This window comes from Amblyomma americanum, chromosome 3 (assembly GCF_052857255.1).
Source record: "Amblyomma americanum isolate KBUSLIRL-KWMA chromosome 3, ASM5285725v1, whole genome shotgun sequence".
In the NCBI taxonomy this organism is placed as follows: domain Eukaryota; kingdom Metazoa; phylum Arthropoda; class Arachnida; order Ixodida; family Ixodidae; genus Amblyomma; species Amblyomma americanum.
The window spans coordinates 62226985-62244335 of NC_135499.1; the positions used below are offsets into that span (position 1 = coordinate 62226985).

Sequence of the window (17351 nt, forward strand, 5' to 3'; positions counted from 1 at the left end):
ATTTTTAAACGTAGACGTCCTTTTTACATGCCCGTTCTCGCAAATCGATTATTGCCGTAACAGACTCAGGCAAAGAGTTTATTATGGCTGTTTATATTGAGTAGGGAAAACAACATAATGCGATTGATATCAGAAAGAAAACTGCTTGGCGAATTTTCTTCAGCATGCACGCCGCACCACTCTCCGAAATATTACGGCTGTAGCCCCCATTATGGTTTCAGTGATTTCAAAACACAGATGTGCGCCGCCATCTAACACATTGCAGGGCGACGTCGATCGACTCCGGAATTAAGTTGTTCTCCAGGAGGCATTTCTGTCGGAAGGAAATTTTATTGAAGGCAAGGCACAGAATACAATCAATCTAAAGCAAGAATGGCTTCATAACCTATCACACAGTGCATTATTGGTCCCAACAAAGAAAAAGAACCCCTCACCGCTCTAAATGCTAATTTCGTTGTGGCATTTCTCCCACAGACACTGTTATTTTGATGGCTAGGAAATGGTATCGAAATTACTGTAATAGGCCTCAGAAAGAGACAAGGATGAAGCTGCCCAGTGTACTGCCCAAACGAAGGTCTCCTCCTCTGAACGTTGTTTAGAAAATAAGCCTGCAGCTTTGAGTTCCGGTTCATGCTTCCAAAAACCGTTACCTCCTCAACTTCGTTCCAAACTGTACAGGAAAAAGGAGGCTAAAAGGAACCCTTCCGAACTTTTCTCTTTTTGCGTGTTACAAGGACAAAGGTGCACAAGCGCGAAACAAAGGCCGCAATTAGAGGGGGCGTTAAATGTAGTCCTTGTCCTTTATGTGTTCTAGCAATATTGCGCTGTATTCATTTAATCCGAGAGCGTTAGGTATCCCGTTCTGCTGAAACTTCGGTTTTGTCGTTGTCGCCGCCCTTGTGGGCGAAAAATCTCCGGAGAAGCATCCTAGATGTGCCTCCTAGGTCACGTGACCTTTTGGCGTGATCAAAAACTGACCACCGCGACAGGTGGCAGTTGTGTCAATCATTGGTCGCTCGAGAAGTGCAATCTGGGTCGCACAAGCCCCACAAGTGGCAGCACCTGCCATCGCAGGGGAGTGGCGTACCGCATAACCGCTGCTCCACTGCGCCAGGAATGCTATGAGGATGCCGAGAGAATGACCACTTCCGCATATTCGGGCATGAACCCATTAACGCTAGCGCATCATACCTGGGGCGACACACTCTGCGCATATTTCCGCGCAGCCTCCGCCTTGTTATCATCCGACGCACCGTAACACGGCCGGACGCTGGACAGCGTTACCGATAAAACACAGCGCCACCACTGCGTCACCGATGTTGGCTGCAAAAACAAGCTACTTGGCTGTGAAGGGCTGCTTTTATTCCTTCCGCTACCGAGACATGCGTAGTGTTAGTATTCTCGTCCGCTGCCATCGCTAAACGAATAAACATTCGTTACGTTTTTGTTTGGATTGGTCCTTGAGAAGAAACGACATACCCTTACGGCGGAGCTTATGACTGCTGTCCATATTTTTAACATTAAATACTACCATTTACGTTTCGTACTGGCCAGTCTGCTGCGTTCGGAAAGTCTCATCATTTTTGCCTGTTTCTCTTTGTTTTCTCTCCACTCCAATGTTTTGGTGCTGCAAAGAACCTCAATGTCATATTCATCAGTAGAAATATTCACTATATCGCAATCAATGGCAGTAGCCTGCGTAGCAATTTGCGACACTCCACTGTACAAATTCGCCCACTTCCATTTTCAACGCGGTTCCGTCCTGCCGGTATAGTTAACTACAGGACCAATACGCTTGCGCACCGCGGAGTACATTTCGCGAAAGCTTTGAGAAATACTGGGCAGGAGCGGTCAGAGCCATACTCGGGGAAACTGCACGTCATGGTTATTTAATAATTGTGATGTGCCCACTACTAGCCATAGGTATTTTACTGTTGTGCACTCAGAACAATGAAGAAGAAAATAACGATGAAAATAATAAAAATGTAGACAGAGAAAAATTATAAAGATGAATACGATGAAAATGACTATGAATGATAGAAACAGTTAACAGTCAAAATGTGTAAGAGGTCCAGTGAACGCAGCAGGTTTTAATTCAAAGATTTCAAATCCTGATAAAATATATATGGCCCGGAAGGTGCCATGGCTTCATACATACAGATCATTGGCAAATGTGGCTTATTTTATTTACTGGCACGTCAAACATCCTGCTTTGTAGTACGGAGCGTCAGGGCACACAAAGATCAAAGATGCTAGGTGCATACATGCCGATGGGGCTCTCAGGAAGATGTGCGCGCAGCACATATCCCAAATGTTTCACGCCGCCCACTGAGTGAATCTTCGCCACTTTATGTAGGCGTGCACAGGAACACAGGACCCAAGAAGAAGACTGCTACTGGGCGCCAAGTTGTGTCCCTCGGAGACCCCAGATGTTACAATAAAGATACGCAGCTTTTGTCCACCGTAGCTCACGCGGGTTTGTCTACTTTTCAGGTAGCTAGCAGACCAGCTTCAATTGGACATAGATAGACCATTCAACTATTTTTTACAAGCATGCAGTCGTCTACTAGATCAAAGACCTAGCTGCAATCAGAATAAAGAGCTGAAACTGCTCTTCCCAAGAGACTGAAGGAGGAAAACTAAAAAGCTGACAAAGCTAGCTTCAACAAAACTACATTTCGAATGCCATGCTGATAGTCAGGTGGGTGGGTTTTAAAAATAAATGGCAGTTTTAGCTATTGCACACACCTTAGCAGCGGAAGGCAGAAGGGAGATGGGCCTGTAGTTGCCGGGACTGCGCCCACACCGCCCTTAAAAACTGGTACGACCGCTTCTTTCCAAACGGCGGGGAAAGTTCACGTGCTAAAAGAAGACTTAAACATTTCCAGCGGACGGGATGCAAGGACGTCGCAACGACCCTTAACGATGAAAGGAGGGGCGCCATAGGCGCCTGATTCGCGGCTGATTAAAAAGAAAGGGGACGTGTTTCTGCGTTTGTCTTATTGAGCCGCGAGTGCTGTGAGAGCTGCTGTGCGGTCTGCAATACGGTCCCTTGCCCTCATTCTCAAGTTGGTTTAGACGGGGGGGGGGATTATACCTCATAGCGCGTTCTCTTTCTTTATAATTAGAGAACTGAATCATTGTAAACCCGCCCTTGTAAAGAAATCCATCTACGAAAGTGTTCGCGAAATAAACCTCAAAAACGAACAGCCACATTTTCGCTAACGTTCTGCTTACTTATGCGACAGTTCAGTTAATAAATGGTCGCGTGAGATCCCTCGGAAACAGCAAACTGGGTCTCACAAGCCCCACCGATGGCAACACCTGCCATCACAGGGCAGTGGTGCATCACGTAACCAGTGCACTACTATGTCAGGAGTGGTATGAGGACTCTCAGGGATCTGTAAATGTAATCTATGCATGTAATGCAATTTCGTACATAAGGGCATTCACACATTATCTCTATTCAAACAAGTTGTGTCCGTAAACAATGGATCCACCACCGGAACGGAAGTGAAAACGGAACTGCTAACGCCCGTAATTCGTGTCTGACTTAAATACGCAAATCTACTGTCAGTTTTTCTGCTTAAATCGACCCCGAGGATATTGAATTTTGTGAAAAATCAAATCTGCAATTCAAGAAAAATGTATTTTTCTCATTTGCATTATTTTGTTACCAGTCAGAATGACAGAATTTTTAGCAGTGGATGGAGTAGGTTGTGATGAGGCTGAAGGGAATTTAATTGATATTGACTCTTCACAGTGGTTTATCCCCTTCTAGGGAACAGATATCAACTCTCTCTCCGCAAAAGTTGTGTGCTGCGAAAGCGTCAGCCATTGAGGGCAGTCAACTTGTCACCATAGGCGCCCATATAGACCAGTAGCAACGTCTCGTTGGCATCACTTGTACTTCAAAAGCGCGATGCGCTGTTCTGCACACACCAACGAGGCTTCGTATGTGCGCACCAATCAGCGCATTTCTGCCATACGGGCTTTCCACTCTAGGTTGTGGGGTGCGCCGCGTGAGCACTTTGACAACAATTTCGACCCACGCAAACAGCGCTCCGTGAGCGTCGACAAATTGCTCACTGAACTGCTCTGTCTTTATGCGGAAAGCAGAGGAGAAGCTTGACTGCTCTGAGAATGTCAGCAGTAGGCGAAAGTTTATGTGCTTTGGCTTCTCGAGGTACCCGCCATGGCAGCACGGGGTTGATGATGTCCGGCTGCTGAGCACGATGATGCGGTATTTAATGCCATCCGCAGCGGTCGCATTACAGTGAAATGCAAAATACTAGATCTGTGCTGTCAGTGCGCAAAAGTGTTAACAACTGATTTACTTCGTTAAAATAAAGGCGACGTATTGCCGGTAGCATAATAAGTATGCACCCTTCTTATATGTTACTGATGGCACTTTTACACGAATTGCAAGAGGCAGCAGGATTGACACGGTTTCTGCCTTCTCATTTGGCTGTAGCTGACTGTGATACATTCAGCTGAGGTGGCGCAGTCAATCTTGCGCATCCAAAACCACGCTTCTTGAGCAAGGTCTGCTGCCGTGTTACCAGCGACTCCAATATGAGATGGTAGCCACTGGAAGCAAACTGTCCATCCTTTAAACTGCAGCGTCCTCAGCTAGGTGAGAGACCAGAGGCAAAATTTACCTTTGGGAGTCCCTCGTTGCAGGCGCTCTAGTGTAGACTCTCGGTCAGACAGAATGACGGCTGTCTGCTGATTTCTAAAAGGCAGACGTTTAAGCGGCCTTGCAATGGCTAATGATTCAGCCTAATTGAACGACGTCACTCTTTGCAGGCGCAAAAAGAAAATCCAATGTTAAACATACAAGTGCTGCTGAGCAGCACTACCAATTCTTGTTCATAGAGCCATCAGTGTACTTGCAGGTGGCCCACGTAGATGCTGTGCCGATGTTCAAGAACAAAGGATGTTACTTTCACCAGAGGTAGCGATCTTTCTGCGCGTAAGCCTGGGATATCGAGGCGGCAATGAATGTTATCATAAAACGATGGCTGGTTTTGCTGACACTTGTTCCCCGTGTGTGATATACTAGATCTCTGTGCTTAGGGTATAAAGAATAGGGTGTAAAGTAGTAAGTTTGTATTTTAGGTTGTAGTCGACAAACCAGGACCTGCCATCTCCGCATTACTGCAGGGCGAGCTAATTGTAGAAGCAGTTTTATAGAGGCCTGCAGACGTAACGGAAAGGAAATGGCTTCTTTAAAGACGTTGCTTGAAGAAGCCTGTAGCGGACCTCCCAGCGCAGTCTTCAGGCCTTTCCTGTTGGTAATATCAAGGCGCTTATATTGTCTGATGGCGACAGAAAAGGCAGTGAGGAAAGAATGCTGCTGTCCCAATACCCCAGTGCAGGTTTAACACTGTTGAAGGACCACTGTCCCACGTCACGCCTGCTGAACTTTTCAGTACGTTTAGCCTCCGCCTTGCCAACGAGGAGGAAGCAATGTTGTCTACAGCTCTCTTCCATTCGAGGCGTCAGTCTCTAATGACTCACATGAACCTCACGTGAAATGCTTGACGATCTAGATACGTTGAATTCCTATGTCTAAGCGTATGCATCCAATTCTTGCGCTTGGGAACAGAAGAACGTCCGATTTCTCTGCGGGTAGGCAGAGACCCAACGTGGCCAAATGTGTGTCGCAGAATGAGCCCACTTCGCTACAATTTTTAGACGCTTATATCCAAGTACACACACGCAGAGTTCATCAGCGTAAATCGACATTAGCGGCGGTGTACAGCCACATGGTAGGGCACCTGGCAGAGCTGACATAACAATGTTAAACAGCAACGGTGAAAGCGCACTCACTTCCTTGGGGCATTCCTCGAGACATGAAAGCATGAACTGTTGGGCGAATTGGTTTTGGATGATGGACAGGAAATAGTGCAACAGCATACGGCCCAGGAATATATAAGAGGGAAGAGAAGAAATTGACACAACGCTTTGCTGTGTCCTTTTAACCTCTTCCATCTGCTTTACTCCTGGGCTGTATGCCATTGCGCAGTTGCACTTGCGTCCCCGAGACAGTGTTCTCATGCAGTTAAATCTCTTTCTAAGGCACTTTTGCATACTACGGTCGCTGAGAAATTTTGAACAAACCTTAGAACACGCGCTGTCGCCTTCATGCGATGTAGCTGAAATTAAGAGGAAGAAAAAATGTGCTCTAGGCCAGCAGTGCTTTATATTAACAATATCTATGTTATTAAACTGATCATTAAGCTTGTACTTAGAACCTTATTTAACGCGAAGCAATTATTAGGCAACACTACGGGCCAGTACTAGGCTACGGCCGCTGATCATCTGCCGAGCCCGAGTGAAGCAAAGCACTCCAAGGAGGGGTACGGTAAGGGAAAGAAGTAATGGTAGTGTTGCATAAGTACAGAATGTGTTCTGTGTCTGCCCTGATCTATGGAAAGTTGAGAAAGTGAGCTGCCACGATCTGAAGTTGTAGAGCATTAGTGGGGCTATACATGTCCTGTCTCGGCGGCGATGGTTTGCATGCCCTTGATGTCCACCATTATAGAGGTGTGGCAACTTTTTTTTTGGTATGCTTGGAAGTGTGATGTTGCGCGGTAGCTGTGTGCCTTGACTAACTGGTGTCAGGTCGATCGCGGTGTTTCAGTTCGGTTCAGGATGTCGCATCTCTGCTCCGTACAAGACAAGCGCGCTCAATGGTGTGTTAACTGGGTGCGAGTCAGTAAGAGGACAGTGTGTTGAAGCCGCTGATTTGAGGCAGATATAGGTTGACCCAGGGCGGCCTTGTGAAGGGTGTTGAGTGAAGATTATAGTGTTCTAGTTTGCGTTTGTGCTACCGTTATTTATGGGTCTGTGTAAAGTACTCTGCTCTGCACGAGTGCAGTGACGAGCTGCGTGGCTTGCTCTTCTCTAAGCACGTGTTTTTGCTAAGGATGCGTCCAATTGGGTGTGTGAGATTGGGTCGTCTTTTTGAATTGTACAGCGTTAGAGTTCACGGTTTTGAGAGAATGGCTTCACGTAAGACAGAGCAAAAAGCACAGTCAACAGGCTTCGCAGGACGCACAACAACTTTTTCGCTAAAGGAAAGGAAGAATTTCCCTCTGTCAGCTTTGCCACCTGCAACTAGTCCCGTGTCTCCCTCTCCGTCTTCATTCTCTCACTTTAATTTTCCCCTACTCTGAAAGTGGAAGGCGGTTTTACTTTTCTAATTTGCACCTGGCGACCGCAGCAGCAGCAGGTGGCTCCTGCCACCTTCAATTTTTCCACGGCTCCGTGGTTAGGGCGCTCGGCTTCTGATCCGGAGTACTCGGGTTCGAGCCCGACTGCGGCGGCCGCTTTTCAGTGGAGGCGAAACGCAAAGGCGCCCGTATGCTTTGCGATGTCAGTGCACGTTAGAGATCCCCATGTGGACGAAATTATTCCAGAGCCCTCCACTACGACAACTCTTTCTTCCTTTTTCCTCTCAGTCCCTCCTTTATCCCTTCCCTTACGGCTCGGTTCAGGTGTCCGCCGAGGTGTGAGACAGATACTGCGCCATTTTCTTTCCCCAACAACCAACCAACCAACTACTTTAGCTTCTATGCATAACCGTGTCATACCAAACTCATTATACTAGGCTGGAGACCGTAGTCGACATGTGGATATGATTCTACTTGGCCTTTTATTTACTTTCTTGTAGAAAAAATATCTTGACTCACATGTTGAATTAGATCACTAATTTGTATTTTTGGCAAAAAGCTGTCGGACTTTGTCGCGGACGAAGACCCTTTTTATGCAGCTTCCTATCGGTGGACCAACCATCAGGAAAGGAAACGTTCTGCCTTAATTGTGAAAGGCTTCACTCGCCGGCTATCGTTTCCTTCAGCTAATGCGTTTTTTGTGTGCAGCTTGGCACAGAAATGTGCCCTGTGTTTGATAACGGAAGAAACATGGCTTACCCTTCCGTCAATGAGAAAACCGGTTGCATCCTGAAGATCCTTTGTTTCATAACCCTGAATAAAATAGCAAATTTAATCTAGTATAAAATCTTTGTAGTAAAATACACAGTGGATATGTGAATATAATGATTCACAAGGTTGGTCAGAAGATCCCAGGCCGCAGGTTCGGCTTTTAGGCCATCTAGCGGGCTTTTAATACACCCCCGAAGTTCAGTATATCTGCACCGGGTAGGAGGATCTGTATTCTCACTTTTTACAGCATTTTTAGATTCACGGAATGGTCGAGCATAATGCCTCGAAGCGAACCCTGTGGCCCAGGAACTTTTGACCACCTTTGTATGTGATGACTGTGTCCTTGTCAAATCTCTACACAAAGATTGAGGTGAATTTGGTAATACGCGTTCTCGCAGTGCCACAAACATAGTTCAGGATATATAATCACTTTTTTATTAAGGTACTTGCCTCTTCACTTCCGCAGAGTGCAAAAAGAACTGGATCTATTCTCCACGTATAGCAGCACAACATCTCGAAATTGTAGGAAGCCGGCAGGAAAACAGCTAACAACAGTGGGAAAACGTACAATAAACACTACTGGGTGAGATGCACCTGTACGCGACACCGCGCCGTTTAGGCTACACGACCTAAGCATATGAGATAACATTTACGGTTGGCCTCTCACTCTAGTCTACACGTCTTTACATGACGCCCGAAGATGAACCATTTTATTTTCGTGGAAACACTGGGAACGCAAACTGTGTTCCAGCGTATTTGCACGTTTCATTAGATACACGAAGTTTTGCGTTGAACTTATAGCACCGAAAGTACATGTTGTAATTGCCCATAGCTAGGCTGAGTGGACTTCAGAACTGTATAGAGCACTCAAGTCGCACAGAGAGAGCTCCTGACATGCCCAATGCCTTGAGTTTACTTCCAAACTCAGAATAAAATTTGAAGGTCTCGCTCTCGAGTTGTCAAGCCTATTGAATATTACAAGCTGGCACGAAACTTTGAGGGAAATGCGAACACTAGCCGAGCACCAACTTTGTCGGGTGTCCGTTCTAGACACCTTTTTAAGTGAGAACCGTCATTCAGCAAAACGGGTAAAACATATGCATCACAAGCAAGGAATTTCAAAGCAAACTCGCAAACACGTGGCGCTGATGTCCCGTCGCGCACCCGTCGCTCTTATAACGACTGAAGGCACGCAGCGTCCCGCTTTTGATGTCCGTACCTGTAATTTTAAGAACATTATTCAAGAAAACACGGACGCTTCTGTTTGCTGTAAAAAAATGAGAGGGCGATCCTAACACCTGAGCAAGAAAGCTCTGAGAGTAGCTGGATTTAAGCTCGATGATTACTTTGATGCTTTCCTTTAACACTCCTTTAAGGCTTCACACAAGTGACGGAATTTTTCTGGGTGTGGGGTAAAAGGTGTTGGAGGGAGGGGCTTCTGGAGGACAGTCAGTTTTGCCACTGCGTCTTCAAATTCGATTTTGCCATAGATTTTTACTTACCCTGCTGCCTGGACTTGTAGTGAGTGAAAACCTTGCGCAGGGTTGCTCTCCTAGCTGTAGACATGACGGGGGCTGGATGGCGCTTCTGAAGGGTGGAAGTGGGCGGAGTGCGGAGGTCGACCGAGGGTGGTGATAGTTGGGTGGGCAGCCTCCTTGGAAGGACGTATGGTAGACAGGTGGCTGGTGCTTCTGGAGGATGGGGGCTTCGATCACTGAGGCTTCACAAAGACAACGTCGGCACTTTCGGCAAGTGCCGCTTGTACTGCTCTCACACTGAAGCTCCGTACGCATAGAACAAGTTCTTCAGCGTCTGCTTCGTCCTTCCCAAAGATGCATCACGCAAGCGCGACATGGCGATTCTTAATCTGAGAACAGCAACAGACGTGCGAACTACCTGCGAAGATACAACTGCAGCGAAGTTTCAACTATATTGCAGCCGCTGCAGGCAGATTTCGTTTTATATGCAATGTTGCCTCGCTGGCGGTCTGTTTTTTGGATATGAGGTAGGCATAATAAGGACAAAGGAGCAGTTCAAGCAGATTTCTCGTTGTATCTGCCATCAGACGTCTTCTCTGAGCAAGACTACGCAAAAAATTCTGATAAAAGCAAATATCAGGCAAGTTTTACTCTGGATTGCTTGAAATTTCTTGCTTTACTTCACAGTATTTAGAGTCATAGTCGCTGCTTGAACACTTTTCTAAGTAATGAACGAGAAACACCAGGTCGCGAGACATTCTCTGGTGCATGTATTATGGCAGCGCAACAGAATATTATTTGCTTTTTTGCGGCTCTTGACCTTCTCAAATGTTATTGGCTTTTATATTTCCTCATCACAATGCTGTCCGCGCTTTAGAAGTAAGAGTCATGGAGCGGACCACTTACAATAAATCGGCTTAGTGCCATGGCGGCGTTCTTCACAACGCATTCGGTCATTGTTGCCTCATATTGTCTTCTGTCCTGCGGAAATGAAGCCGATGTAGAGTCTAAGCGAGCTGTATGTGTGCACTCTGAGGTCAACACATGATAGAAAAGAGATGCGGTTTCCACATACCTTTTCAGTGACTCCTTGAAGAGAGAAAAAAGAAAAGGAAGTGCGGTCACTGAACAAGTCATGAAGTTCGAGACGTTTCGGAATCTTGTACGGGTTCCTTGATCACTGAGCAGGACAAGAAATAGTCGCGACTTATAGACGGAACACGTGGCGTAAAGAGCCTGCGTAGATGGGTGGCATGGTTCCTTAAACCCGGTTCATGGTAGTTGGTGTCGATTGGATGATTAGAGATTCCATCGGACGCCGAGATGACACGTTCCCTTCCATTGCGATGACAGTGGCGTGGTCCCAGTCAATCGTGAAAGCATGCGGTTGCACACGCTGGGCAGTGGCGTTCGTCGTGTGATTATTATTTCTTACGTCACGTCTGTGGTCGTTAAGCCTTCTGGGGAACTTTCCTGTTTCGTCAATAAAAACCTGGGGGCAATCAGCACATTGGATCTGGTAGATGACACCTAGAAATGCTTCAATCGGCAGTTTGTCTTTCACGTTCACGAGCTTGTTACGGAGCTTGCTGGTCGCGATGTGGGCAATGAGCATATCATATTTTGAAAACACGCGCGAGAGTGCCTCGCTGATTGCCTGCACGTAAGGAATGGCAGCACGTGCCGGACATGTCTTGTTGCCTTGTGTTCCGGCTTTAATATCCGCCTCTCAATATTGTAGACTATGCGACAAGGGTAGCCGTTATTAGTCAGCTCTCAGTGCATTGTCCTGAGCTCGCTTTCCAATGAATTTTCATCTGAGCAGATGCGTGCTGCACGTGCTATTTAGGACGATACCACCTACGTCTCGTGGCCAGCCGGATGAGAAGACATAAAATTGAGGTAGCGACCTGTACGCGTAGGCTTCCTATAGACCGAGAAGGTGAGGGCACCTTTATCCCTGCGAACCAGTACATCCAGGAATCACAAAGAGTCGTATTTCTTATGTTCAAGGGTGAACTGTATATGCGTGTTCTTGTCGCTTAGGCGGTCCAGGCAGCGCGAGATGTCTTGCTTCTTCAAAATACATAAGCAGTCGTCCACGTAGCTGTAGAAGACTTTCGGTGCAGGATTGGAGGTGGCTAGTACCTTTTCTTCCAGGGATTCCTTTACTAAATTGGCCGTTGTAACTGAAATTGACGCCCCTTTGACGTTGTGTCTACTGGTAGAAACTTCCGCCGTAGGAAAAATAAGTGTCGCCAAGGCAATATCTCAGCAGCTCGCAAAGTTCCGGAATGTCGAAGGGTGTGCGGCCAGTGAGACCAGTGTCAGTTTCCAGGGCTTTTTCACACGCAGCTACTCCTAAATACACTGGTACGCTAGTAAAAAGCTATGTCACGTCAAACGAAACCATTATGTCGTCTTCACTCAGCGAGATGTGAAGCAACAGAGATGCAAACGTGGACGAATTTCCCACATGCGTTGATGTCTCACCGGCTAGAGGACTCACCACCTTGTGAAGAAAGCCTGACATTCCATAAAGTAGCGATCTGGTGAAGTCGACAATAGGTCGAAGTGGTACCCCAGGATTGTTGATTTTAGGCAGGCCGTAACTTGCAGGAGCTGAACCGCTTTTGCAGAGCAGCCGGTAATAAAGGCTCTTTTGGTGCGGAGGGACGAAACTATACAGTCTGGCCAGCAGTTGTTTCAGCTTGGCTTGTACTCTCCTTGTTGGGTCACGGGCTAGAGGAGTGTAAGTCGGATGGTCCGATGGTCGCCACTTTATCGACTGTCTGGATATCTTTACCAGGTGTTGAGTCCTCTAGCTGGTAAGACACCAACGCATGTGGGAAATTCGTCCACGTTAGCACTAAAGTTGCATGGCATCTCGCTGAGTGAAGACGACATTATGGTTTCGTTTTACGTGACATCGCATTTCACTAGCGTACCAGTGGATTTAGCAGATGCTACGTGTGAAAAAGCCCTGGAAGCTGACACTGGTCTCCCTGGCCGCACACCCTTCGACTTTCCGGAGCTTTGCGAGCTGCTGAGATTTTGCCTTGGCAACACTTATTTTTCCTACAGGGGCAGTTTCTATCAGCAGACACACGACACGGCAATGGGGACGTCAATTTCAGTTACAACAGCCAATTCAGTAGTGGAAGCCCTGGAAGAAAAGATACTAGCCACCTTAAATCCTGCACCGAAAGTCTTCTGCTGCTACGTAGACGACTGCTACTGCATTTTGAAGAAGCAAGACGTCTCACGCTTCTTGGACAGCCTAAACTCCCAGAATACACATATACAGTTCACCCTTGAACTTGAGAAGACGGCTCTTTGCCATTCCTGGATGTACTGGTTCCCAGGAATAAGGGCGCCCTCTCCTTCTCGGTCTACAGGAAGCCTATGCGCACAGGTTGCTACCTCAGTTTTATGTCTTGTCATCCGGCTGCCCACAAGACGTCGGTGGTGTCGTCCTTAGTAACACGTGCCGTACGCATCTGCTGAGATGACAATTCTTCGAAAAGCGAGCTGAGGACGATTCACCCAGAGCTGAATAATAAAGGCTACCCTAGTCGCTTTGTCTACAGTATTGAGAAGCGGATATTAAAGCCGGAACACAAAGCAACAAGGCATTCCAGGCACATGCTGCCATTCCTTATGTGCAGGGAACCAGCGAGGCACTCTCGCACGTGTTTTCAAAATATGACATGCGCATTGCCCACGTCCCAACCAGCAAGCTCCGTAACCTGCTCGTGAACGTGAAAGACAAACTGCGGATTGAAGCATTTCCAGGTGTCTTCTACCAGATTCCATGTGCTGATTGCCTTCAGGTTTACATTGGCGAAACAGGAAAGTTCCCCAGAAGGCTTAACCACCACAAACGTGGCGTAAGAAATAATCACACGACGAACGCTATTGCCTAGCATGTGCAAGACAATGCTCACAAGATTGACTGGGACCAAGCCACTGTCACAGCGAGGGAAAGCAACGTCTCATCTCGGCGGCTGATGGAATTTCTCATCATCCAGTCGGCACCAACTACCTTTAACAGGGTGCAAGGAACCATGTCACTTATCTTCGCACGCTCTTTACGCCACGTTTTGAGTGTATATGTCGCGACGATTCCTTGTCCCGCTCAGTGATAAGGAACCCGTGCGAGGTTCCGAATCGTCTTGAATTTCATGACTTGGTCAGTGACCGCAACTCCTTTTCTTTGATCCAATGCCTGAGCAGGCGCATTTTCATCGAACCATTGATTGTCCTTCAAGAGAGCTAGGCGGCTAGCGCGCAAATGTCTGCCGCTGCGCCGAGAAGCAGCGTGTGCTGAACCGGTGTAGGGTAAAAATCAATCGCTTACCTTCAACTTTAGGTCTCAATGCTTGTGAAAGCACAGACGTATGTATACGCATATCGTTTTGAAACCCTGTAATGCAACGCAGAAACACCACTAGTGAATAATTGCGTGAACAATTTTCTGAACAATCTAAATTTTTCCACGCAACTGTTCCACAAAAAACTGTAATACTAAATAATATAAAACTGAAAACACAAATTAAAAATAATGTCTCTGTGAGTATCAGTAGGCAAGCTTGCGTTTCAGAAAGTCCTTTTTTTCTTTTTTTTAGTGATTCCGTTTTTTTATTAATGGTATTGTAGTAACCCTTTGTGGCGATAAAGATTCTATTCAGTTTTCTTCTAAATGAATATCTTAAGGTGGGAATAATTTATGATCAAAATAAAATGCAAACGAACGCCTTGTAGTATGAATTGAATGGAAATGTACCTTTTTTTTTGCTTTCAACCAAGGGAATGAAAACTTGTCACGCATGGCGTACATCTCGGCACTCGATGGCACACCTATCAGTTATGACAAATTGCACCAGGTTTCGCGTTCTCCAAATTTTGCCTTCATTGAACGTAAGTTATACCATTTGAAAACTTAATTTTAGAAGTTCGTCATCAGAGGGACTGTAGTTAACAAAGGCTCAGATTGTTACATGGCGAAGAGAGGGTAATATCCCCTTTAAACTGACATAACCTGGCTCATTATATTCTTGTTTAGGGGCAATGAAATGATGGAAGGCGCTGGTCACCATCACAGCCAATACCCTTTGACACACGCTGGTTGACAGGCCGTAGCGCATCACAGTGTAGGCCATACACTGCTGCAGGATACGAGATCCACATTTTGCTGCTTTCCCCGCAGTAATAACACCTGGAGAAAAATAATGAAAATTGACGTAAATACAGCAATCAAGACAATAAATATACGATGCTTTGAATTTGCCCGCGACTGTCACGCTTTATACTTAGAAGAAATTAAAATACACAAAGGCTTCAACCAACACTACCATACATGGTCACGTTGTCAAGGTCTTGGCATTACTATTGTCCATTATCTTCATCGTTCCACTCCGCATCATATAGTGCAAAATATTTGCCCCACGATGGCCACATTTCGCTTATCATGTGTTGGAAACACCGCGGTTTTCCGCTCGAAGGCGGCAAGATGCGGCGGAGGAATTGCTCCCTAAAAAACGCGGTACTCGGCGAAAGTAATAAAAGTGCCCTTCGAAGGAAAATAAAATGTGCAGGAGGAATGCTTCTCACCTCGTCAGCAATTTATTCAGTAAAACGTTTTGCTTCATGACAATACTGTCTATTTTTGGTACTTCTGCTGTATAACATAGTACTACTGCTGCAAAAAGATAAGAAGATTTAGAAGAGCGTTTTTTGGCGCTTGTATGGTTTCTGTTACAAGCAGTGTCAAATGGTTAAAGAGGCGTGTGGTGTGCCTGTACTGTAATGTCCTTAATTTTTTTTTTATTGAGCAGCGATAATTCAAACTCAAGAAGTCTCAAGGTGTGCTGCGACATATCTCCGGGCATGTGTTGTTTTTCATTGTAATCTCCGGCCACTGATGCGCCTTTGCGCCCACGAGAAAGATAGGCATGCAATGGTTCCTTGGTTCCTTGTACCATACCGCAGCGTAGGCCAAGTGGTTAGCATCCACCTCGCATGCGGGAGGTGTAGGGTTCGATCCCCAGTGCCGCCGGGTACCCGCCGGTGATACAATTGGTACAAGGTTTCCCCTGGTCGGGTGCCCGGCTTCTTTAGGGTGAAATGCTTGGGAAATGGGTCTTCGACCCCACTTCGAGAATTTGAAAATACCTTGCGTCATGGCGCTCTTTTGCCACAGATGTCCTTGCGCCATAAAAATCAATCATCATCATCATCACTTCCTTGTACCAGGTTGTTTTCAGAGGTAGCCAATTTTTCATACACGAATAATGACCTTATCTTTTTCAAATTTTCGTCTGCTGAGTTCATACTTTAGTGACTTGGAAAAACGTGAATGCGACCGTGCTAACCAAAGAATGTAAGGTACACAGGGAAGTACACCCAAATAAATTTCTCAATCACCACATCTGTTCTTGGGATGGGGCGATGGCGGACGTTGTCGTGATGGAGAAACATATACAGTGGTTGTGTTTTTCCGGCCTTTGAGATGTTCATTCTTATCATGTCTTTTCTAACAGTGCAGCCTTTTGTTTTATTCGTGCCACCGTATCATTAGCGCTCCTTTAAGTTTCAAACTTTATTTATACACAGTGCTCAAACGTTCATTATTGGTCCACACAGCTTCTCTTTCTATCATCAGCAATTCAATCACATTCTTTTGTTTATAACGCGCATAAGACACAAGCGTAGATAGGAAGTTTGCTGAGATAGCGTGTCCGCAGTTGGAAAAGCTGAGAGCTAATTGGAGAAATATAGGAGAGGCAGTTGTCCTGCAGTGGGCGTAATCAGGCTGATGATAATGATGAATAAAGAAGTAAAATTTTGGGAACTGTTTTAATGACGCCATCTTTCTGACTACGGCGAATATGTACTCACATAAATGGGAATCAACATTTTGCGAAAGGGTGACATTTTTTAACATTAGTGTTTCCTCGCAGGAGAAAACTATGAAGGGGCATTACTTTTCGTGCTTGCTTCGTATGAACAATGACTTTGGAGAATGTAAGGAAGAAGTAAGATTGGGCTAAGTTTTATGTGGCTCCCGAACCGAGGCGTGTTGAAATATGGCGATGCCGTAATGAAAGGGTCAGCATTATTTTGAATAGCAGAGGCTCTTTAAGTTGTGCTGAGATTGCACAGCACGGGGCCGGCACGGCGGGGATTCAATCCCGCTACCTTAGGCTTATCAGTGGATAGCCAAAGCCACAAACTTACCATACCATGTGGCGACCTTTCTTACTGTACGCATTGTAAAAGTTAAGTGCTGTAGACCGCCAAGTTCTTACTAACCTTCCCCTTCGTCAACGTTTCAATTCATGTGACCACTTCGATCATTCATGACAAACCAGTTACTTACTGTATTCTCCTTCGCATACCTGGAATTTTCCTTTCTCTACGAGTTTCGGCAATGCACCGCACATTTGCAGCAGAACGAAAAGCATTGCGACCTTCATCATTTCCGTGCTCGACTGCCGACAGGAAGGAAATCCGAGAATTCCTCCGCTCGAAGGAGTCAAAGGAATGATAGCTTAGCATAACGAGGGAGAATTAAAATTCTACAAAAGCAAAAGAAAAGCGAGCACGACTTGCTGTACGTCCTATATCGCAGCACTCACTTGAGCGATGCCTAGCCTTGGGAGCCTGCAAAAACAACCGGCAAAGTCTCCATTTTCTGAAGCCTAACATGCCTTATACAGCAACTGAAAATATGCCTCGGAGAGCAATCAAAAGGAGGAGTGATGGAAATGAATTGTTTGACATGCAGGGTTAGCTATCTCTTTCCACTAAGTGAAATACATGGCTGCGATGGTAACGCTTGCTCCTTCTGCGTAGCTCAAAATATTCTAATTTTCCGAATACGCAGGAACAGCAGCCTATAGATAATTTTTTACATTTT

General features: G+C 46.1%; 1 protein-coding gene across 1 annotated transcript; it reads right to left on the reverse strand.

Moving 5' to 3' along the window:
* Positions 1-226: 226 nt before the first annotated feature.
* Positions 227-16896, reverse strand: LOC144126343 (uncharacterized). The gene is made up of 7 exons (XM_077660411.1): positions 16812-16896; positions 14542-14648; positions 13813-13856; positions 9455-9606; positions 9086-9171; positions 7941-7994; positions 227-313 (listed from the first exon to the last, which is right to left on the reverse strand). Exons 1-7 carry the CDS (start codon positions 16894-16896, stop codon positions 227-229), a joined length of 615 nt encoding a protein of 204 aa, XP_077516537.1.
* Positions 16897-17351: the final 455 nt, after the last annotated feature.

What these genes read in the sequence shown, in the direction of transcription:
- LOC144126343 (XM_077660411.1), bottom strand. Translation starts at nt 16,896, where the DNA reads ATGCTTTTCGTTCTGCTGCAAATGTGCGGTGCATTGCCGAAACTCGTA. An exon ending in GGTATGCGAAGGAGAATACA is followed by an intron (nt 14,649 to 16,811) that starts GTAAGTAACTGG and finishes ATTTTTCTCCAG; the next exon opens with GTGTTATTACTGCGGGGAAA. An exon ending in CAACCAGCGTGTGTCAAAGG is followed by an intron (nt 13,857 to 14,541) that starts GTATTGGCTGTG and finishes GTTGCATTACAG; the next exon opens with GGTTTCAAAACGATATGCGT.